This window comes from Nannobrachium achirus (genome assembly GCF_963921795.1).
Source record: "Nannobrachium achirus genome assembly, chromosome: 19".
Lineage (NCBI taxonomy): Eukaryota > Metazoa > Chordata > Actinopteri > Myctophiformes > Myctophidae > Nannobrachium > Nannobrachium achirus.
In genome coordinates this window covers 40,022,494-40,045,748 of record NC_137826.1, presented here as the reverse complement: position 1 = coordinate 40,045,748, position 23,255 = coordinate 40,022,494, and the positions used below count along the sequence as shown (strand labels likewise).

Below are 23,255 nucleotides of genomic sequence, written 5' to 3'. Positions count from 1 at the left end.
AGAACAAAATTAATGTGAAATTCATGGTATGGCCCCTTTAAAAGATGTTTTCCATGGAAATTGACAGTTAATCATAGTAAGACTCAGATCATGCATTTCAGACAAACCAGAGTAAAAAGAAGTGATTTTCAGTTCTATCTAGGGGAACAGAGATTACAGTACGTTGAAAACTACAAATATCTAGGTCTTAATCTGGATGAGCATTTACATTTTGAATACGGTACATCGGTGCTGGCAGGTTCTGCTGGTAGGGCTCTGGGTGGCATAATAGCAAAAACTAAACAGCTGGGTGATCTAGGATACGCAGCTTACTCCAAACTATTTCACACGTGTGTTTGCCCTGTCATGGATTATATGGCAGGTGTATGGGGCTCCAATATAAATATGAAAGGGCAGATGGTCCAAACTAGAGCAATTCGGTATTTCTTAGGTGTGCATAAATTTGCCCCGGTATTAGCAATAACAGGAGATATGGGATGGGAACCGTGTGAAGTAAGGTGGAAGGGCAGCATGTTGGCATTATGGAATAGATTAATCAGAATGCCAGAGAATCGAGTTGCCAAGCACATATTTATTTGGGATGTATCAATAAAAGGTGCATGGGCAAGTTCGGTGGAGGAGATACTTATAAGAACGGGGTTAACCAGTAGTTTCCAGAATAACAGTATTGTAAATATCTCTATGGTCAAAGAAACACTTATTAGTATATATCAGAACAAATGGTCACAGGATATACTGCACAAGCCAAAATTGAGAACGTTTGTTATGATGAAAAGCAGTTATGCCTGTGAAAAGTACGTCTGTGCCCCATTATCCAAAAGACAAAGGTCTTTATGTGCCCAACTCCGTTCTGGGATCTTGCCCCTGCACCTTGAAACTGGTAGATATAGAGGGGTAGTGGAGGAAGAGAGGGTTTGTATTTATTGTGACATAAATGATATTGAGAATGAGTTCCACTTTATGTTCTACTGCCCTTTGTATCATGAATTACGTCAAAGACTGTTTAATAAGTGTGGAAACTCGGATTTGATATGGTTAAGTGACGCAGAGAGGCTTCACTGGATTTTTGAACACAAGATATTTGCACTGGCAGAATATTTAGAGAAAGCATGGGACAAACGGACAAAGACAACATATGTTTAAGGTGTATTTATTTTTGTTTTGGCATTTTCTTTTCTTTTCTTTTCTTTTCTTTTCTTTTCTTTTCTTTGTATTGTTGTGACAGTGTGGAATGTGGTATTGTTTATTCTTTTTTTGGTGTCTAATAATCCCGTAAGGGATGGGTCTGTAAAGACATGACACGAAAATAAAAATTCATTCATTCATTCATTCATTCATTCCATGTAGCCAATGCAACAATGTATGATATTACATGCATTGCATGTAAGTAGTGGTGCTTCAAGAAAACATTCATTTGATGCAAAGAACACAAATTCTGTAAACTCTTTTGCTACAAACAGGAACAATCTTTGTCCATGACAATAGCTCCATCTACTGTTATATAATGGATTTGCATTACAAAAGGCAATGCAGTGGATCAAATGCTTAAAGGAGACATTCCCAAGACAAAAACATTTATAATAGTAAATGTACCCCCATTGGGGACCCAAATGCATTCGGATCCCCATCCGGAATCAACAGGGGTACATTTATTGTAATCAAATTATTGTTTTTGGGACTACGTAGAATGCGACAAATACAAAAAAATATTATTGAACTCAAGTCTCTGTGGCATATGTAATCAATAGGGAAAAAATAATTGGGGTGAACTACTCCTTTAAAGATGGCATCCGCTATTCCTGCATGCATGATGTCACCACTGCTAAAATCCTGGGATATTTTTATTTATTTTATTTTTTTCAATTCAAATGGAAGTTTGTTTCCGTCCCTGTTTTGTAGGCCTACATGTCATTATTGCATAACATTTTTCTCATAATGTGTTGAAGTTTTGAATTGTCGTTTACATTGTCATTTAGACCAACTGACACCAGATATGTCCACAGTTCCAGTCGAAAATAATTAATACAAATTGCTTTGTTGTCAACAATTATTTCTGTTCCATGTAGGTTTGGGAGGAAAAAGATTGTCTTCTTCTCTCTTGGGGTTCATTGTTTATTTGGCCTGCTTTTGGCCTTCTCCAACTCATGGATGATGTTCTGTGTCGTCTATTTCCTGGTTGGAGCCTCTCAGATATCCATATGTATCTCTGCATATGTACTTGGTAAGTACAGTAAACTATTCCTCTTGTTTAACTAATTCACCCATGCAATCACCAGCATATTTTACATTACTGTTCTTGTGCTATGTGGTGGAAAAAGTACTAAAAGTTTTACTTACACAAAAGTATCAATACTGCAATGTAGAAATACAGTAAAAGTCCATAATTAAAAATGTACATGAGTAAAAGTACAAAGGTATTGGCACCACAATGTACTTAAAGTACCAAAAGTAGAATGTATTCATAATGCAGAATGTCCCGAAAAGTTTTGAAATGTATGAAATGTTTAAAAATGTGACGTATTGTGAGCTTGTAGATTTTCAAATGACAGGAATGTATAGGGCTGAAGTGGTTAATGTATGTTTTATATAACTAGAAAGACGCCTCAGGGCAACAAGTGATGTGGACATCAGGGATGTGGACATCAGGGATGTGGACATCAGGGATCTCCATATATGGGCATAAAAGGGATGACATCAGGGAACTCTGTATATGCGCATGAAGGGGATTCTGTTAGTGTGATATCACAGTAACACCAGATCATGATGACATCATGATGACACATTTCTACTGTCAATGGGTTTGCCCATAGAAAAATGTGTACACGTCTACACGGACACGGACAAGCTGTGACATTTCTCATGGTAAACTGCGACCTTCGGTCGCAATAATAATCAAAATGTACATCTAAAAGTTTTCAAATAATGCAGTGGAGTAAAAGTATAATATTTGCCTCTGAGATGTAGTGGAGTAGAAGTAAAAGAACTGAAATTACCTCAAAATTGTACTTAAGTACAGTACTTGAGGTAATTGTGATTCTTTCATATTGTCTTCCACAGGGACAGAGTTGCTGAGTAATTCTATGCGTGTGCTCTTTGCAACATTGGGGTCCTTTCTCTTCAGCTGCATTGGGTACATGATTCTACCCGGGATTGCATTTGGCGTGAGGGCATGGAGGACTCTTCTTATCATTCTCTCCTTGGTGTCTGTTGCTTACATCCCATTATGGTGGTAAGTTCCTCATATCTATGAGAGGTGCGGGTGTATATTATAGCCTTGTATGTTGTGGGTTGTATATTGCGATGAAAGTTATATCACATTAAAATGGACAATCTAACAAAAAGGACACACAATTAGAAAACACACGCTATACAGCCTCAGTAGTAGTCAAGTCAACCAGTGAAATTACGGTATTTTACATTTGGGCTTATTTTCATAGACCTGGCCGCTTGTTTCTTTGGCAAAATCTGGCAACACGCCAATTCCCTGTTAAATCGAGACATGGGTAACTCGAGGCAAAGGGGCACGGGGCAAGATCTGCAGAGACAGATCTGAACGGACATTTAGTGACGTCACAAGTGGGCATATGCACATATGATCTTTTGCCTGGCTATGTTGTTGGCTATGAGAGCACAGTTTTAATTAATCAATACTATCAGTTAAATGATTGATTCCACTTATATTACTTTTATCATTTATTATTACTATTTTCATTGGACAATTTACTGTGCATAGTGCATTAATCAGTGAGAAAACCTGCTTGCACTATCTATCTGGTTCTCAAACTCTGCCCGAGCCCGACCCTACCCGACCCGACCCGACGTATTCGGGCCGAGCCGGGCTCAAAATGTATGCTAATTAGTCGGGCCGGGCCGAGCCTCTGGTTCTGTGACAAAAAAAAAAAAAAAGTTTCATTTTTTTCCTTCATCCATACAATAATTAGAGAGGTCAGTCAGAAGGTCAGTCAGTAGGTCAGTCAGTCAGTCACACACACAATGCATTATCTATTCACTCGCTTCAGCGACTGATCCCAAATTTAACATGGCATTGGCCATTAGCATTATACACACGGTGACGGAGCCCTAATTTCATTTTTCCCAAATTCAAGCTATTTATTAGCGTTTCTTCACCACTTATGTTCAACACTACAGCCTGTTGTCAGGGTTACGGTCCGTTCCTCCAGGCCATGGGATCTGTAGCCCCGGGCCCACACACACCTCTCTCACAGTTAGGAATGTTGCAGTGACGCTCTCGTCAGTCTCTCTCTCTCTCTCTCTCTCTCTCTCTCTCTCTCTCTCTCTCTCTTTCTCTCTGCATGCATGGGTCACGCATGCACCGGGTGATGTCTGTCTCATCTTCCAACAGGTATGGAAAAATTATGTGGAGCAAGCACATACATCCCCATACTTCTATTTACCTAATTTTGCTGTTAAATTATTTGTATCCATCATAAATATACACTCCTCCATGGGCTGCTCCTTACATTATGATGCTCCCACATATTCTCACGCACGCACGCACCAGTTACAGTTACTTTCCCCTTAACCCACACTCTGCACATATCTTCGAACGGGTAAGGTCTAGTATTTAAATAAATCACACCTGTGTGAACTGAGCGGTGGTTTTACCCCCCCCCCCCCCCCCCCTTCCCCCCTGTGTGTGTGTGTGTGTGTGTGTGCGTGTGTGTGTGTGTGTGCCTGGCCTGGCCTGAAAACAGCGCCCCTCCCTTAACATGTGTGGTCAGAAAAGGTACTACACAGGCTTGAGGCTACATACAGACCCACCCACATACAAACAAACTAACATACCTACACACACGGCCACGCTATGGAGACGGTGTGACCACCGCTCAAAAAGATAGAGAACATGGCGCTGACTGGCGTTTCACTCGCTTATTTACTATGTGACCGCACGAGCACACCACTGGCAGCAGACGAAGCAGAGCAGAGTGAGTGAGAGACAGAGAGCCACGGTCAGAGACAGTGTGATGCTGGGAGCAGGCTGCTGATATATACTTAATAGTAGGCTCGTGTTGCGCACCAAAATACCATTCAATCTACAAACCCACTGTAGTCTGCTTTGCATCACGATCTGACTTGTTTAGAACTTGCAGATCAGTGCTTCTTATCCAGGCCAGGGTCATAAATCAGCGACAGCAGCAGCTATACAATGGTGGGGTTAACAGGTCGACTCTGAAACGAAACGAAAGAAAGTGGAGGAGAGACTCACAGAGAGTTGAGTGACAGAGACGGCACATGCAGACAGATGCATGCGTTGCACCGTGTGAACAAGATGAGGAGGATTAAGGATTAAACTTTTCTTCATGAGAGAACATGCTAACATTGCCGAACCAAAAGTGGAAAGGTCTCACTCTCTCTACTACTAATAACATATGGTACGGTCACCGCGGTGGCGGAGTGACGCCACCTGGAGGTGTTTTTTTAATTTATTTTCCTTCACTCGTTGGGCTTAAAATGATGAAACTAGTTAGGGTCGGGCCGAGCCTCGGGCCTGCCCTGTCGGGCTCAGTTAGGGCCGGGCCTCAATTTTCAGGCCCGTTGAGAACTCTAAAACCAATCAATCACGCACTCAATCAATCATATCTGTCCATCCGATCTTTCTCCCGTGCAGACAGATGAAACAGATCTGTCTGTTGCCTCCGGCACCATCTTTGCCTCCAGTTACCCATACTTACACATAATGATTAAAGTTTGAGAACTCCAGCTGATGAAATCAACACCCAGTAACATTTTTGTGCAGGTTGCTCCCAGAGTCTCCTCGGTGGCTGTTCGCTCAGGGCAGAATAAGGGAGGCAGACGCCATACTGAGGTATGCAGCCAGGAAAAACAAGGTTGAAGCACCACTGGTCATCTTTAAAGAGGCAGAGGTAAGGTCCATTATGCTTGTTAGTGGAAGAGTCCCATGAAATCTTAGCTTCTTTTTCAATGACAACACTAATCCTGTTAAATGTCTTACTTTATAGAATGAGGTTTCACTGACACCAAAGCAATACACCTTCCTTGATATTCTGAAATCCAGGAACATATGCTGCATCACACTGTTGAGTTTGGTTTTATGGTGAGTCCTTAATTCCAGTCTCATCTTTCTGATTACAGAGAAGGTTTAACATTCACACATATTCTGATTAGAGAGAAGGTTTAACATTCACAAATATCTGCATTCTTAAAGATTCATGTTCATTAAAAAATATAATTAAAAAAGTTAATTAATATTTAATTAATGTACTTGATACAACAATGTAAGGTATCAACAAACAACTAATGTAATACATTTTTTTTATTCTCAAGGGTGGCAATAAACGTTGGCTACTTTGGACTAAGCTTGAACACTTCTAATCTAAGCGGAGATCCCTTCTTAAATTGCTTCTTATCAGCCACCATTGAGGTCCCTGCTTATATTGCAACTACATGGCTTTTGAAGAAATGTCCCAGGAGAATACTGCTGTCTGCATTCCTCATCACTGGAGGAGTGTTTCTCCTGCTTATCCAAATCGTCCCTAAAGGTGAGTCGTGTTACACTAGAAGTTCGGCCGGCTTTGCCGGCCTCATCCAAGTGTTTGCGTGCTTCGGCGCTCACACGCAGACGCACGCGCACAGGCTGCTCCAATCCATCACGCACACACCCACACACACACGTACGCATTTCCAAACAGAGGTGTAGCGGAAAACGTGATACAGACACAGCACGGACACTACATACACTGAGGTAAATGTGAGCTGTGAAGCAAGTGTGAAAGGAGTACCTTTTTGTGTTGGAGCTGGGCTTAAGGTCATCATTGTGGAGGGGATGGGAGTGAGTAACTATAAATACACAGCAGAGGAGAATTCCCCTCACAGCTCAGCAGGCATGCACACACAGCAGGTGAACTGAAAACAAGTAACTTAACTCTCTCTCTCTCTCGCTGTCACACACGCGCGCAATGTAGAGAAAGACACACACAACCTGCCTACATACAGTGAAGTAAATACACGCACACTCGTTCGCACACTCAAACACAGAGCTTGCGAGTCGGCTCCAATAGGGGACCCCAACGGCCCAACGGGACCTTCCCGCGAGATCTGCGAGCGACACATAGATGGACGACTTAGGCACCAGAGTTGCAAACAAATACACACAGAGACATACAGTAGACTCCGTCCTGGGCATTAGTCCCTGCCCTTCGGCATAGCCTGGGAGGCTATAACATGGGCGTATAACGTGTCAACATGGCGACGGCTCCTAGCCAATGAACTGCGAGTCGGTACCGTACCGTCTATTACCTATGACTTGGAGCGGGGTTGAATTGGGTGTGGAATGGGCGTGGCCAGTAAGCAAAAATGTATAACAAGATGAAACTCCACTTCACCTAATCTTACAAAAGCATCCATTAAAGTGTTTATCTGCATGATGGCAGTATATAACATGTACTTATCTTGTATTCATTATTGCCACTGCTAATATAAACATAATCAGACACATATTTGTCCTCTCAGTTCAAGGTAATACGCACCCCCAAATCTTTCACAATTCCTGGTCTGCTTTTAGTGCAGTTTTGCATGACAAACTAATGTTTAAGCATAAAAGTTATTTAGTAAAAAAAAACACGCTAGAGAACAATGTTTTTTATTGCTTTCCCATAGGGAAATAGAACAAAATTCCCCCCCCCAAAAAAATCCTTGTCCACAAGTTAATTACCTATACAGTAAATAACATTTAAAGCCATCCAGTGGCGTCAGTTCAGCAAAAGCTAGGGTATGGCAAAGATGGGAGTCCTCATGGATAAGAGGCATTACATTTTGTATAACACAGTTATATAGTGAAAATAGCAGATCTACATGCTCACAACGCCTTGCGCTGCGAGGCGTTGTGAGCATGTAGATCGGCTATTTTCACAATGTCTGAAAAATAATAATTTTTGGCTGTTTTTTACACAGGTTTCTACGGTTTCTTGGTCTGGATATGGCAGCCTAGAATGGTTGTTCAAGTGCGGCTAAACTTGGCATGTTAGTAAATGTGCCACAATTAACAAAAATGCATTGCACCTGTGCAGCTGACCTGCGGAACCTGTGAATATACCATTTTGTCAAGATGGGAAGAAGTGTGGAGAATAGTTAAAGTGACCAGTTTGTTACATTTTGCATTTTACTGTAATTTAACAACATAATAACCAGCGCAGAGACAAAGAGACATTCATGGATTTATATTTAAATTAAAGTAACTTTTATTTTCCCCCCTGGACTCAGGGTATGGCAGCTGCATACCCCTGCCATACCCAATTGACGCCCCTGAAGCCATCATGCTCATTGTTGGGGACTTGGTCACACACCGGCAATAATTCTTACTAAATGGGCGTCACATTTTGTCAAGCGGTCTCTCTAATTTCCTAATTAAATCTCTCCCCTACAGACCTTCGTGAAATTGCTGTGGCTATGGAAATGATTGGGAAGTTTGGCTTCACCATGGCCTTCAGCACAGTGTACATCTACACAGCAGAGATCTACCCCACCGTAATCAGGAACATGGGCGTTGGCATTTGTTCTTCAGCTGCCCGTTTTGGCTGCATCACAGCTTCTTACATCATCTCTTTGGGTAAGTAATTGCGACCGTAGGTCACATTTAGTATGAAAACCTGCAGATCATGTAGATAGATAGATACCGGTAGATACCTTTATTATCCCAAGGGGGGAAATCAGTCACCCAGAGGCGGCAAAGCAGTTTAAGGTTACAAGGTTACAGAGCAGTATGAAAAGAAAAAGTGCTGTTGCGTACAGTGAAAAAAAAAGAAAGGTACAAAAAGAAGAATATACATAAAGTATCGAAAAAAGCAGTCAACGCTCATAAGTGTCATGTCCGTCCGTCCATGCGTCACGCCTCATGTCACGCTCCATATATGGCCAAGATCCCTGATCTCATCAATATTAAGACGCCCACAAACATCTTAGCTGGTTACCATGGTAACCAATAGCCCCCGCGCTACAGCGACCGCTAGTGAGCGAAAAAACTAATTTCCCATGATTCCCAGCGGAAATAGTATTCCGCGGACATCCGGTCCTCATTGAGTTGTATGCAAGCTTGCTGCAGAAAAGTTTCTCCGCTTCTTTTCCCATATGGCTTGTTTGGTCAAAATGGCCTGTTTTCTATGGACCATAGCTTACACACAGATCATCGCGCCCGTATTTTTTCTTCTCCGTGTGAAACAAAAGACTTTGAACGGCCGTGAACGGGAGCGTACAATAATAGCAGAGACGTGCAGAGAATGTTAGAGAGGCAGGGGCTGAAATTTCTAAAAGGGCCTTTTAGTGAAAAATAGCCGACCTCCAAGCTCACAACGCGTCGCAGCGAGCTTGGAGGTCGGCTGTTTTCGGTGCTTGATACACTGAACAAAGCTTTTAATCAAGTCAGTACTGGAGATGTGGCGTATGGCATGGATTTCTACACAGAGAGGGACATCCTTTCAACATAAGAGGCTGCATTCAAGTTCAGGAGAGTTTGGACAAGGCAATTCTCTTCTCATTCTCTTCTCATGCCATGGGAAGAGGGCATTTGCACGTCTTACACCATAGTGAAAACTGCATTCATGATCTGGAGAGGGCACTTTTTTACAAACGGGTAAAAGGGCACGGGCTCAAGCCCCCTTTTATGTCTATGTGTGCACTGCTTCAATAATAGTATGAGACACAATAATAGTATGAGAGTATACTATGGGGTCTATTTTGGCAATGACCTCAATTTTAAATCCTTAATAATCACCCTGGTTATGGGAAAAATAGAATCACTGAGAGTTGTGGATAATTAGGGCAGAAGGAGACAACTGAATTGTGTCGGAGACTCCAGTGTCCATAGGTAGCGCGCACTAGCAAAGAAGTGGCATAGTGTGTGGTTTTAGGATCCTACGCTTTCCTAAATCTGTGTTGCCAAAATACACATTTTAGGGAAATAGCAACAACACGCCCACGGCCACACCTCCATGAGCAAAGAACGGAGTCGGCATAATGGGCAGCGGGTATAGCGTCCCCAAAATACCATTTAGGGATAGAGCAAGTTGCCTTGCCCGCATTTCGCGGGTATAGGATGAGGATAAGGGGTAACGGGTGGCAGAAATTAGACCCCCTTATACCATGCCCTCTGGAAATGTTTATATATCACCAATGGTTGCATTGTATTTGTCAATTTGTGTGTGTTCACAGGTGCTTACAGTAAGTATCTACCATACATTCTCATGGGAAGTCTCACTATCGGCTCATCTGTGGCTAACCTCTTCCTTCCTGAGACCCTCAATAAGAACCTTCCGGAAACACTGGAGCAGATGCAGAAATGTCAAGGGTAGGTTAAAATCCCCTAAAGTTAATTTCAATGTTTTTCAAAGTAAATTTCAATGACCCCCACTTTCGATTTGCATTAGACCACAGGCCTCCATTTGCTGCTGCTTATTATCTCTATGAATCTAGTGTTCATTTAACACAGAGAGGTATCCATTAGTTCTCTCCTGGAGTTAAAGACCCTTAAGGGTACATTCTGATCCCTGCTGTTCACAGGACCTGACGTTGAGAACCGGTGATATATATTATTAATTTATTATATATCACGTATTAGTATCTATTAGCTTGATGGGGATGTCATTGGTAAGCAGCAGGTTTCTCAATGGTTCATAGTCCACCAATGAGATACAGACTGAATAAACAGAAATGGTGCCATCGTATTATGAACATTAGCTAGGAGTACTAATTATTTGATCAGATTCATAGAGTTGAAATGGGTGATGTTTGGTCTTTTGGCAATTGCAGCATATTTGACGCGTCATCTCACCTTTTTACAGGTTGTGCAGGAGAGAGAAGAAGGACAGTAAAGGAACAAATAGTTGACCTTGATGACCATACATGAAAGCTAGATAGCATTTTTAGGTTTTAGAAAGGTTTTTTTTTACTGATTAGGTGCTAGATTGATATTCCTATGCATGTGTTGTATTGTTGTTGATGTATTGACATATTATCTTGCTTATTATCTTACTTATTGTAAATTGCTCTGGATTAAAAGTGTCTGCTAAATGCCTAAATTGTAATTGTAAATTGACCAAATTATTCCATGTGAGGTGAAATTCTGAGCAGACTCTTGTGTATTGTTGCCAAATCTACATTCCTGTGTCATGTAATCCTCCACATCCAATGACAGTCTGTAAGTTGTGTGTGACTAGTTCAGCTTATGCCTCCACAGAACATCATAATCTTCTTCTCTTTTCATTTAATGTTAAGGGAGTAGATTTGCAAAAAGGGTAAGCCTGTCTGTTATTCTGGTGTCATAGACACAGAGGCTTCCGATTGGTTTGCCTGTCTTAGAACGTGTTTAACAGTGATGTTTGCTGTCCCTCTGGATTCTGTCCTATTTTCTCTATTGGCTTGTTATATAACACTTAATGTGGTTTCATTTGGTTCTTGAGTTATTAACGTGGTCTTATATTCTTGCTCTGAATTATTGACACTCTTTTATATTGTGACTGATGTCACAGTTCTGTCACAGTATTCGACCTTGTGTTGTGATTGGCTCTCCTAAATTCATGTTTTTCTAACCCGTAAGTGCTATGCATAATTTCTAGATAGTAGGGGTAATGGCGCCTGTAGTGCCCAAGTCCAATACCTGGAGCACGGATGCCGATGGCCAGGGTTGATGTAAAAGACGTGTGCTCAATAAACCGAAGTCCAAAACTTGTCATTGAGTTAAATAAATTATATTTATTTTCTGTCACTTCAGACTCCTATACTTCAGTGCAAATAAATAAATAAAGCAAACTTAACATAGAATGGCAGGTAAACAGACAAAGCTCTTGAGACACAGTTGAAAACAGTATGCCTCTGCCATCAGCAACACCTGCATGTGATTTGGCAACATGTTAAATAGCCAGGCAATTTGGCCTTGACCCAGCCCTGCTATGACATCATTAATTAACAATTAAATCAAAATAAGCAACAAGGCTCAAATGGCTCTTACACCCGCCCCCAATTGCTACTGGCGGTAGACATGCAATTCAAAATCGAAAAATTACAAAGAGCCATATACCAAACAAAAACATCAAATACAAAAATCTTTTAGGCAACAATAATATTCATACTTGCAAAGAACAAACTCAAATTGTTTATGCACCTTCCCATAAAGGCAGCTTTTGTTAGCCTACAGGTCTTCTGTGTTCAACTTCAGCTGTTCAGAACAGCCATGCAAGATGGATAGAATGTGAATGTGTTGTAGCCCCTATGGCCACAAGTTCCTGTAATGCAAAGTTCTGGTTTTATTTCGGCAGTCATAGGCATCTCTACTACTATCCTCTCCATGTTTGGACACTGGGGATCTTGCAGTGAAGTATGCACCCAATGCGCTTGTCACAGAACTGGCTTTGGTGCCCTATGCACAGGCAATCAAAAATCCAGCCATTTCTCCTATAGAAAGTCTGCGTTCTCGATGTGTCCCTTTCCCCCAGTTATGGACATCGCTCCAAAGCAAGCCCACATGTACAGCACAAACAGGACAGTGTAGGGCTTGATGTGTACCTACAGTACCTTTGCTGTTGCTCTGAAAACTCATTGCGGCGTGGATCTGTTTGAATCTGCGGCTCTGCACTGCACGGCTGGACGTAGGCCTACCGCGCATTGTGTCTTCGGTGATGACGATCCGTGTCCGCTGATTCCGCTGTTAACCGGTCCAGGTGATCTCTGCTGGCTGCTGTTCGACCCCCAGTGAGCCCCAATAGCTCCCAGTTGAAGGCATCCAAAAACAGCAGACCTTCCTGACAGGATCGCTGCCGGTGTGAGCCCCAATGGCTCTGGCTCCGGGTCACAAGCAAACAGTCCACTCCGCATCAAACACACACGGCCTGTCCGTGTGTCCAAAACGAACCCCTGCTGGTCTGATTTGTCTCCCAATAAAACAAACAATGTAGTGCCCAAGTCCAATACCTGGAGCACGGATGCCGATGGCCAGGGTTGATGTAAAAGACGTGTGCTCAATAAACCGAAGTCCAAAACTTGTCATTGAGTTAAATAAATTATATTTATTTTCTGTCACTTCAGACTCCTATACTTCAGTGCAAATAAATAAATAAAGCAAACTTAACATAGAATGGCAGGTAAACAGACAAAGCTCTTGAGACACAGTTGAAAATAGTATGCCTCTGCCATCAGCAACACCTGCATGTGATTTGGCAACATGTTAAATAGCCAGGCAATTTGGCCTTGACCCAGCCCTGCTATGACATCATTAATTAACAATTAAATCAAAATAAGCAACAAGGCTCAAATGGCTCTTACAGCGCCCTCCGGTGATCCGCCGAAAATACCTCCTATAGAGATACTGTGAACCAATTTGTATGATTTTTGGACAAAAGAAAAGTGCTTTGCAAAAATCCGCCTCCTGGTGGCACTATAACAGGCCCATGTGAAAAATGGGTTCTGCTCCGGCAGCCAGGTAGTGTGCGCGCACAGTTTCGCTGCCATCGTGCCAACGGCGCCAGAGATTAGCTGTCTGTCTGTCCGTCCGTCCGTCCCCGGACGGACATACAGGGTGCAAAACATAGTCGCGGCCATTGGCCTGGTGGAGACAACAACAGCAATTAAACAATATAACCTATGCCAAATACATTTGAGTAACAGTGTACAGCAGGGGTCTTCAATGTTTTCAGGCCAAGGACCCCTTAGTTGAGAGAGAGATGAAGCAGGGACCCCCACAACCTGTTCATATATTCCATATAGTTTCATTGCTTGACAGCACAATCATCAGTGTATTTTGGATTCATGTCAATTTGTGTTTTCAGATATTTAACCACTTGAACTGTCAATACTTAATATACTTGACCTTTCACTCTGTACTTAGTATGCTCTTTTTCCCCTCTACACCAAAGCTCTTTGCCAAAAACAGCTGATCTATAAGCTTAGTTGTGAGCTTTAAATCTGCTATTTTTGGCTAAAGTTCTCAGAATATGGACACTAGGATCACTCAAAGATTTGGAGGACCCCTGTAGTAACTCTGGGGACCCCCTAGGGGTCCCAGACCCCTTGTTGAATACCCCTGGTGTACAGTGTTCAGTCTTAAAACAAACAAAAAAAAGAATCATCATGGTATGATGGTATGAAAGCTGGCAACCAATCAAGTACCCTAAAGGAAATGCATTTCCCAACAGTTTTGTAACTGTAACAGTAGCCACTTTCCAGCTGTTGCAGTCTCAGTGGGAGCAAACAGTTGCTATTTTTGCAACTGGATGGTTGACATTTCAAATCGCTGGGCTAACAGGGACAATAAATTGTGAGATTGTGAAGGTGACATGCTTCACTCAGACCCCTATTCCAACAAAATAACTTATGTTCCAGCGCTGCTTCCGTTCAGGATTCTTGGAATCATGGTGCTTTCAGGCTTTTAAGCGTAACCTCAAGGCTGTAGGCATTAATGCCTAGCTAGATAGACCTGTATTTGTTGTTATCCTGTGGGGGATATTTGTCAAACTTGACACCTGAATATAATTATGCATTTCTGGTCCACGTTACACTGATAAGAACCTAGATGCACACGCAGGTCGGTACCAAATGAGCCAATAAAACCAGCGCTCCCCAAAACAACAGGTTTGGGGATTGTTGGGAATTGATTACATGATACAGTCATTTAGTCTCAATGTTTGTAAACAAGAAATGGGTCTATTGCATGCATATTTAAAAGAGAACCAATACTGGATATGAGGATGAGGAAAGCCCTTGAAGTATATGTGCAGTACAGAAACGAATGTGTCATTTGAATAACTTGGATCATGAGGTGCTGAGCTGCTGTATGTATGTATATATATATACTGTATATGTGTTTTTACCACATTGCACACAAAGCAGCATAGATCACTCTATTCTGATTGACAAATTAGGGACAGGGATGTCAAACTCAAATACACAGGGACAAAATTTAGAACATGTGGGCCAAAGATAATTCATTCAAGGGCCTTGCCGCCCGGGCCTTGAGTTTCCCATGCAATCTTCTAATAATGTCTTCAATCAATCAAAAAACATGTCAAGCTTGAGTTTGTTTTAACTAGTCCATACCCGTTCGAAGATATGAGCACGAAAAGTATGTACAGAATTATACACACAGTATCAGGGATGAAAAGTAACTTTGTGAGGTATACCCTACCTGCAACAGTTCCAACAAACACGCTTGTGTCTCGTTGCTGCATCGTTGACACAATGATTATTGTCTACTCGGTCTGCGTCTCAGAGTAGGGTTGTGGACAGTTCAGAAACCCGCCTACCAGTGACATCATCAATGGGGAATCCAAGTTAATAAAAACGTCAGGCTTTATAATACTGGAGAGTTAACATTAAAGCCATGTTGTTCTCATGTTAATGAAAATCAATATATCAATAATAAATCAATAAGACGAGTAGTATTATTTTATGTAGTATTAGTGAGGACCGTAATGAAGATGTGTTGAAAATGAGTGAAGTACAAATTTGAGGAATCTTTACTTTAATTAGCCTATATTACTTTACTTAGTATTTTCAGTACTTTTACTTCTACTCTACTACATCTCAGAGGTAAATGATATTGTACTTTTTACTCTTTTAATATGTTTGTGCCTTATTACACAAACATACAAAGACAGCATGGAACATTCATGCTGAATAGTATTGTAATTAGGGGCCTCCTCACGCACACGTGTGTGTGTGTGTGTGTGTGTGTGTGTGTGTGTGTGTGTGTGTGTGTGTGTGTGTGTGTGTGTGTGTGTGTGTGTGTGTGTGTGCATCCTCCCCCTCCACCCCTCACGCACGCTGAATGTGCGGCACCTGTGTGCGTGTCTCCCCCTCCAAGGCCTAGAGAGACTCTTTGAACGCCTTACATTTTAACTCTTTCTGAGTTGTGTAATAATGGGTGATCACTATGTGCTTTTAATGCTTTTCTGATTTGTATTAAACAAGGTATGAAACTGTGCACTGTTCTAAGGTTACCTTATACAGGTTTCTTTAGTCCGTTTCAATGTGTTTAGCTTTGTTTCTCTGACCTTTTGAATGTAGCACTTTGAGATCTGTCACAAATATAAAGTGTGCTACAAATAACATGTATTTTTACCCCCCTCCTGCCACCCCTCCCTACCCTTTCCCTTGTCTGTCTGTCTCTCCCTCCCTCCCCCCTTTCCCTTGTCTCTCCCTCTCTCCCCCCCTTCTGCCCCCCCCCCCCCCCCCTCTCTCACGGCTCTTTAGCCTTTGTAAAGTGTCTTGAGATAACTTGTTATGATTTGACACTCTAATAAAATTGAATTGAATTGAATTGAATTGAATTGAATTGAATTGAATAGGGCGGGGCTAAGCCTGAAAGGCTGCATATTAATACATTAAGACCTGGAATTATTTTATACTATAGCTATTGAAAAATAGCAGATTTATAATACGATCTACAAGCTCGTGCCGCGCTGTCTGGGGGTCCCTGAAATAACATATTTTGAGATGGGGGAGGCCAAATGCATGTAACTTTGGGGGTCCTTGACATGAAAAGGTTTGAGAACCACTGATTTAGAGGAAGGATTTAGAAGACATTTTAAAGAATCGGGTCAAAAGTATTCAACTTTGAATATTGAGCCAGTTTATTTGTAGCCTGCCTGCATGCGAGCGAGTGTGCTTGTCAGAAAGCCTCTGTGTGTTAATTGGAGAGACAGGTGTGACGGCTTGTGTTTGAACTTGACTCAGAAGTGTGTGTGTGTGTGTGTGTGTGTGTGTGTGTGTGTGTGTGTGTGCGTGTGTGCGTGCGTGCGTGCGTGTGTGCGTGGGTGCGTGTGTGTTAATGGGAAAGGCAAGTGTGACGGCTTGTGTTTGAACTTGACTCCCACCGCCCCTGGCCTCAGCCAGCAGAGGTTGTTATTAGCCGGGGAGCCACTGTGCCAAAATGAGAGAAGACCTGTGATGTCATGACATACTCCAAATTTTAGTTTTTCCTATTAATTTGGTCAATAAGGTACACAGAATGAGAGGCCTGCTCTGCCGGAAACACTGCGAAAAAAAGTTTCCCATTGACTTCACTATACTGGGAAAAAAACACACCAAAAAAAGTTGCATGTGAGGGGTCAAACTAAGGGTTCTTCATGATTCTGAATCCATTGCAAGCATTTGTTTTGCATGAAAAACATTCCTTGGGCTAGATTTCAGCCTCTCAAACCTGTGAAAAGTGATGAGTCATCACTTTTCACCGTTATTTTGGTCCGTTTTCTAGCCCAAGGAATGTTTTTCATGCAAAACAAATGCTTGCAATGGATTCAGAATCATCAAGAACCCCTAGTTTGACCCCTCACATGCTACTTAAAGCATTTTTTTTGTGTGTGTTTCTTCCCTGTATATTGAAGTCGATGGAGTGAATATACAAATGGCCATAACTTTTTTTTCGCAGAGTTTCCGGCAGAGCAGGCCTCTCATTCTGTGTACCTTAATGACCAAATGAATAGAAAAAACAAAAATAAAAAGTATGTCATGACATCACAGGTAAAACCCTATTCTTTGAGCTTTTGGGCCTGTGGCTCCCCGGCTATTATTATTATGCCACTTTTTGCAGTTCTCTTCACCACAAAACTCACAACCATTGGCCAAAGGGTGGCGCTAAAGCACTATATATTCTATTGAGTCAGTCTCACATATGGTCTATGACGTCAGACATCTATGATGTCAGAAGCCCATATACTGTATGGACATCTTCTTCTTTCGTGTATCATCGTCCTTGATGATTGGTTGGCACCATTTTTTATTTCACAAGATTTCTTGTTACTTATGCTTGCGACCAGTGTTGTAGTGCTAAATTTGGAAGTGTGGGCACTCACCGCGCGTGCACACACATGCACGTGCGTCCGTGCGCGTGCACATAACGTTTTCGCTGGCTTAAAACGGGTCTGCGCGGCGGCAGAAATAGCCTTAGACCAGTGGTTCTCAACCAATAATTTGATGACCGGATCATCAGCCAAACTTCCCATGCAAAATAGCTCCACAACTGATATTTCCAATTAATTAATCCATTTTCAAATCTTATATTACCATCTGCTGTTAGTCATGCTCATTTCAGCACGGCTGGCGAGCCTATTTCAACCAATTGCTGGGTCAGAACGACCTGAAAATATAATATCAACTGACTTGACTTGAGAGAAGTGTGGGCACTCCGTACCCCCGCGTTCCCCCCCCCCCCCCCACTACATCCCTGTTTGCGACCATAGGTCGCAGTTTAGTACATGTATGTGAACGGTTACAGCTTGTCTGTATGTATCTCTGTCTATAACGCCTGACACTGTGGTTGATGTCTTAAGCCCCGTTTTCACTGAGTCAAACTTCTGGAAGTTTTTTCCAAAATGACGGCAATTTTGAAATTCACGCCATGTGAAAACGGCCACTTATTTTGTCTTCCGTGAGTTTTGTAGTCCAAAATTTGACGGGAAAATACCTAGTCATTTTTGCCTAAAGTACTGGGAGAATAGAAATTTCCCCACAGTGAAAACGGCATACCGTGATTTTTACTTTTTTTCGGACAAGCAGGTGCATGCAAGGAGCCAATATTAACAGTTAAAGCATTGTAATTGGGATTGAAAGCTTCAGAATCCATATTGCGTTCGAATGTTATGTAAGCCTGCCAAACACAGAAGACAGACAGACGTCTATTTCTTTCTACAATCTCCAGCCGCGGTGCTGAGAAACGCAAGCTTGCTCAATTCATGGTTCAAACTTATTTTGTAGGCTATTCTATAGCCTATTTGTAGTTAAGCTGTGTGGGTTTTGATACAAGTCCGGTCTGGAGAACGGGAGACGGGATGCGCTCGTAATGTGATGAAAGCTGGAATCTTTACCAACTCTTTTTACGGTGCTATAGCCTATTTTTTGTCTGATTGGGACGCAATGCGCTCATGTGATGTGATGGAAGTTGGAAGCTACCAACTCAAAGAGCTGCATCTGCATCAAATAGTTTCTCGTCGTAAAGTGTTTTACTGAGCAGCGAGCGACGAGGAATACAGTCTGGTCATCCATCGGTGACGCGTAAAAAGAAAAAAAGAAAAAACAACACGTTGCATAAGCGATCCTTTCTGAACCTTATTCTGAACCTTATGTGACACATAAGGTTCACATGTGTTGTTTCATGAAGAATATTTCTTGTAACTTGTTAAATCCATTGGTGAGAGAGAAAAAGAGAGACGAACAGAAGTGAGTCGCTGCTGCTTTAGCAAGCGTCCAGACAGTGTGGTGCGCGCTGCAGGTTCCGTTGCCATGTCTGCTAATTATAAGTGACTATGGTCTTGATTTCCGTAAAGTTGCTTGTATATATTGATCGTTTCTGGCTGCGTTTTATTTGTTGTGATCTTTTAGATCGGCAATTGTCAAGTAGCTGATGTGGCGATGCTTATAGTTTTAAATTGCTTGTGTGGCCTAGATAATATCACTTTTTGGGGCTTATTTTCGTACACCTGGTTGCTTATTTCTCTCGCAAAGTCTGGCAACACGGACTTTCATACCGCCACGGTTTAGTAGTGAAAACGATGTATTTTATTGCTATGCCAGCATTTTTGCTCATGTGAAAACACCCAAAAAACAAAACTCCCGGCAAGTTGAAAATTATTATGCTAATTATTTTGCAGGAAAAATTCCGGAACTGTAGTGAAAACATGCCTATAGACATCATAGGACTTTCACATAACAAATAACTGATTAAGCATGTTTGGGCTCTTACAGCATATCTCCATATACTGTACATGGATCTCCTATGGGTACCAGGGGTCTGCATATATGGGTAACTGGTCTGATATACATCACTGGCCATCACTGGCCAGATGGCCAAGATTTGGCACGACAGGTTGCATTTCACCCTGAGGCCTCTCACTAGTGTGTCAGTCTCATGTGGTCTATGACGTCAGACATCTACAGTATGATGTCAGGGGTGTGAGAGACAGACATGAGCTGCAAGTTTTCATACTAAATAGCGACCTACAACAACAGATTTGGAATACCAAGACCGCCTTGGTCTACCGGCCTCTGGAGTTCACCAATGTTTAACCTCACGCTTTGTGTTGGACTTCACACAATACAGCGCTGTCAATGCACCATGACAGGTCGGGCCTATACACACACAGAACAATGGCAGAGAGAAAAAGGGCTGGCTCAATAGTGCAACGTTATAAAGGACTTTGATTTAAATGCATAGCAAGTAGCAGACCCATATAGACACTGATGTAATGATGTGTTGTCGTTTGTGCATGTGTATGCACAGTTGTATCCTTTTCATTTTCTTCTCACTGTGCAAAAAAAAGTACAGATGAAATTCTTATTGTATCATTTCAAGCCTATTGTGTTTGAGAAAGCTTTTAACCCTCTAAGGCCCACGGTTGTAATATTACAACGTTTGTATTTTATCCAAAAAAAGGTTTAAATCATTTTATTTTAGCTCCCCCTACCACCTAAACACCACCATTGGATTCTATTGTTTAGTATTACAATGCCATTGGCCACAATATTTGCATATAAATACCCCCCACAGGGGCTGACATTCACACCCGCCACACCCGCTGAAATTCCAGAGTTTTGACGAACAACATCTCACTTTTTCATGGAAGTTATACCTCACAAAAACATAAGTAAAATGCCTGTACTATTTTTTTTGGTGATCATTAGAATGTCTAGAACATGTATTGTACATATGTTATTATTGTGAAAAATATCCCCCATATGTAAATTAGAGCATGATTTATGATTTTTGATTTATGGCTATAAAATCTTACAAAAACATTTTTTTTTTAAAAACATTACATTTTCCTCTTAATAGGACTCCTACAACACCATCTGATTTTTTTCAATTTTCTATTTCAAGTATTTCTTAATGCGGGCCTTAGAGGGTTAAATTATAGGCTTTGCCGAAGGTATTGGATTGGCGTCCCACGTTTAGTTACCCTGCACTTTGCATGCATGGCCCGATTCACCAACCTACGGTACTTACGAAGAAATTTGTTCTTAGACCCTTTTAAGTAGTTTTTTAAGAAGATTTGGCATACACCAACCAATGTTTTCTTACCTGTGATTTGTTCTTATGTTAAGAAAAAAATCAAACCTCGGTTCGAAGTGGAGTGGTGAATTTGAGCAGTTCCAGGTAAATATATATATATATATATATATATATATATATATATAATTGAATATTGAATATACATATTTTGGGGACCTCTCTGCGGGTCTTGACCCACAGATTGACAACATTAACCTCCCGTGGCAGGGGGAAGAGAATAGAATAGTCCCTGACTTTTTTTTCACCAATTTATATATTGACATGTGTCAATTCTTGATTGCCCGTGGTTCGCTACGGTGGCTGCATGCTTCGTGAGCCTCCACTCTAGCGGCTATCACAGGTGTGTGTGTGTGTGTGTGTGTGTGTGTGTGTGTGTGTGTGTGTGTGTGTGTGTGTGTGGTAAAAGTCCGCGCATGCGCAGATGCCGCCGTGCTGACCAACACAATTTGGACACACACGCCGTGCTGACCAACACAATTTGGACACACAAAGCCACACAAAGGGAGCTGTGCTAGCACACCGCTCCAAAAATCTATGCACACTGTAGAGCACTCTTAGGGTGGCCTTTTAGTTCTTAAGTGTGACATGCTGTGCTAAAATAATTTATTCTTTAAGTTTCATCAATTCTACAGTTTTATAATAATATGATTTAAATCATCAAAATATTTGTATCATATCTTTAGAGCAGTGGTTCTCAAAGTGTGGTTTGGGGACCCCCAGGGGTCCTTTAGTTAGTTCCAGGGGGTCCACAGTAAAACAAGGAAGAGTTTTACCATTTTAACCCAGTTTTAAAATGTGTTTGAAAATAGCCGATCTACAAGCTCACAACCGAAAGCATTACCATTACAGCCCATTTTGAGCTTGTAGATCGGATATTTTTTAACAATTTGATAAATCTTGAAAAATCTTCCCAGGCAGAAAATATTTTCAGGTGGGGGTCTACAGAATGCATGTTAATTTGGGGGTCCTTGACATGAAAATGTTTAGAATCACTGGTTTACTGACTAGTTTTCAACAGGTCTGAAAATTGCATCCCAACCCAAAATGAACCGGTTGAGTAGAAGCCCAAGCCCCATTCTCACCCCCTACGCCCCCCCACCCTCCCCCCGGCACAACCCTTCATCACGAATCACAAGTGGCAAAGTCAGTTCTGTGAGTGCAGACTAGAAGCAACTAATTAATCTCTTATTATTCTGAACCCCAGGCATGGGCCTCTGATCTTTGTGTAACTATAATAGGCATGATGGATTTTCCATGACCTGTTTCTATAGTAACCGCCCCTAAGGTAAGAGGTGCTGAGTAACATACCTTATTCAACCCTCTGTTACGCAAACAGAAAGTGAGTTTGATAACATGACCACGGTCAAAAGATTCCTACTGTACCAGTGTACCTACTGTACTGGGAGAAATACAACAATGTGCGAACGCAGCAGCAAGATTTGTGATCTGTTGTGATCAGAGAATCCTAGAGACTTTGATTGATTGACATCTAGACCTACTGCACAGCACATACAGTATAAACAGAGCTGCTACACATTTTAGATCTGCACATTTTTTGTAAACTATTTCAATCGTATTGCGAAAAAAAGAAATGCTGCTATTTGTTCCGATAGCTTTATACCCTGTACTATATGTATAACGACAATCTGACATAGCTCTGTTTACACAATGCTGTGCCCCCTCCAACCCCAACTGTATGTTCCCCATTTTCATACTTTTTTTTTTTTATATTAATTTTTTATTTGATTTTAAGACCCATTTTCACACTTGCTTTGGCAATGTAAATGTATGTTTTTCTCATGCCAATAAAGCTCCTTCAATTTGAATTGAAAAGCCTTTACAAAAAAAAAAGAAAAGAAGAAAAAGCCTTTACACAACGTGGGGGGATGGCGATTGAATAAGGCGGCAAGGAGAAAAGCCTACATAACAGGGGGTGGGGTGTATGAGCCATATGAACAGCGGCACACCACCAACGCTTGACAAGGGGCTCAACTGACGCTCAGGTCTGAATTCAGGAAATTCTTATTTTCTCACCTCTCACCTCTAAACCTGTGCCGTATATATACTGCACCTGGAAGGTTCTCAGCAACCTTCCAAGTCTGGTATCTGTAAGGATTACAGAGGTTTGTTGGGATTTTCTAGCTTGAGTTTGATTACAGAGGTTTGTTGGGATTTTCTAGCTTGAGTTTTTCTTTTTCTTCCAAAAGAGTTTCTTTTTCGTTAACAA

The 23,255-nt window shown here is 41.6% G+C and overlaps 1 protein-coding gene across 1 annotated transcript in view; it reads left to right on the top strand.

Annotated features, from left to right (window-relative positions):
• LOC308304825 (organic cation/carnitine transporter 2-like) overlaps positions 1-10,325 on the top strand; it is a gene marked incomplete at both ends in the record, with an annotated part of 13,369 nt that extends 3,044 nt beyond the window's left edge. The window contains 7 exons of the mRNA XM_080749454.1: positions 2,067-2,221; positions 3,058-3,229; positions 5,759-5,885; positions 5,982-6,076; positions 6,307-6,521; positions 8,405-8,587; positions 10,186-10,325. Of these exons, the coding sequence (XP_080605580.1) occupies positions 2,067-2,221; positions 3,058-3,229; positions 5,759-5,885; positions 5,982-6,076; positions 6,307-6,521; positions 8,405-8,587; positions 10,186-10,325 (1,087 nt within the window). The remainder of the gene's footprint in view (positions 1-2,066; positions 2,222-3,057; positions 3,230-5,758; positions 5,886-5,981; positions 6,077-6,306; positions 6,522-8,404; positions 8,588-10,185) is intronic.
• Between the last annotated feature and the right edge of the window lie 12,930 nt (positions 10,326-23,255).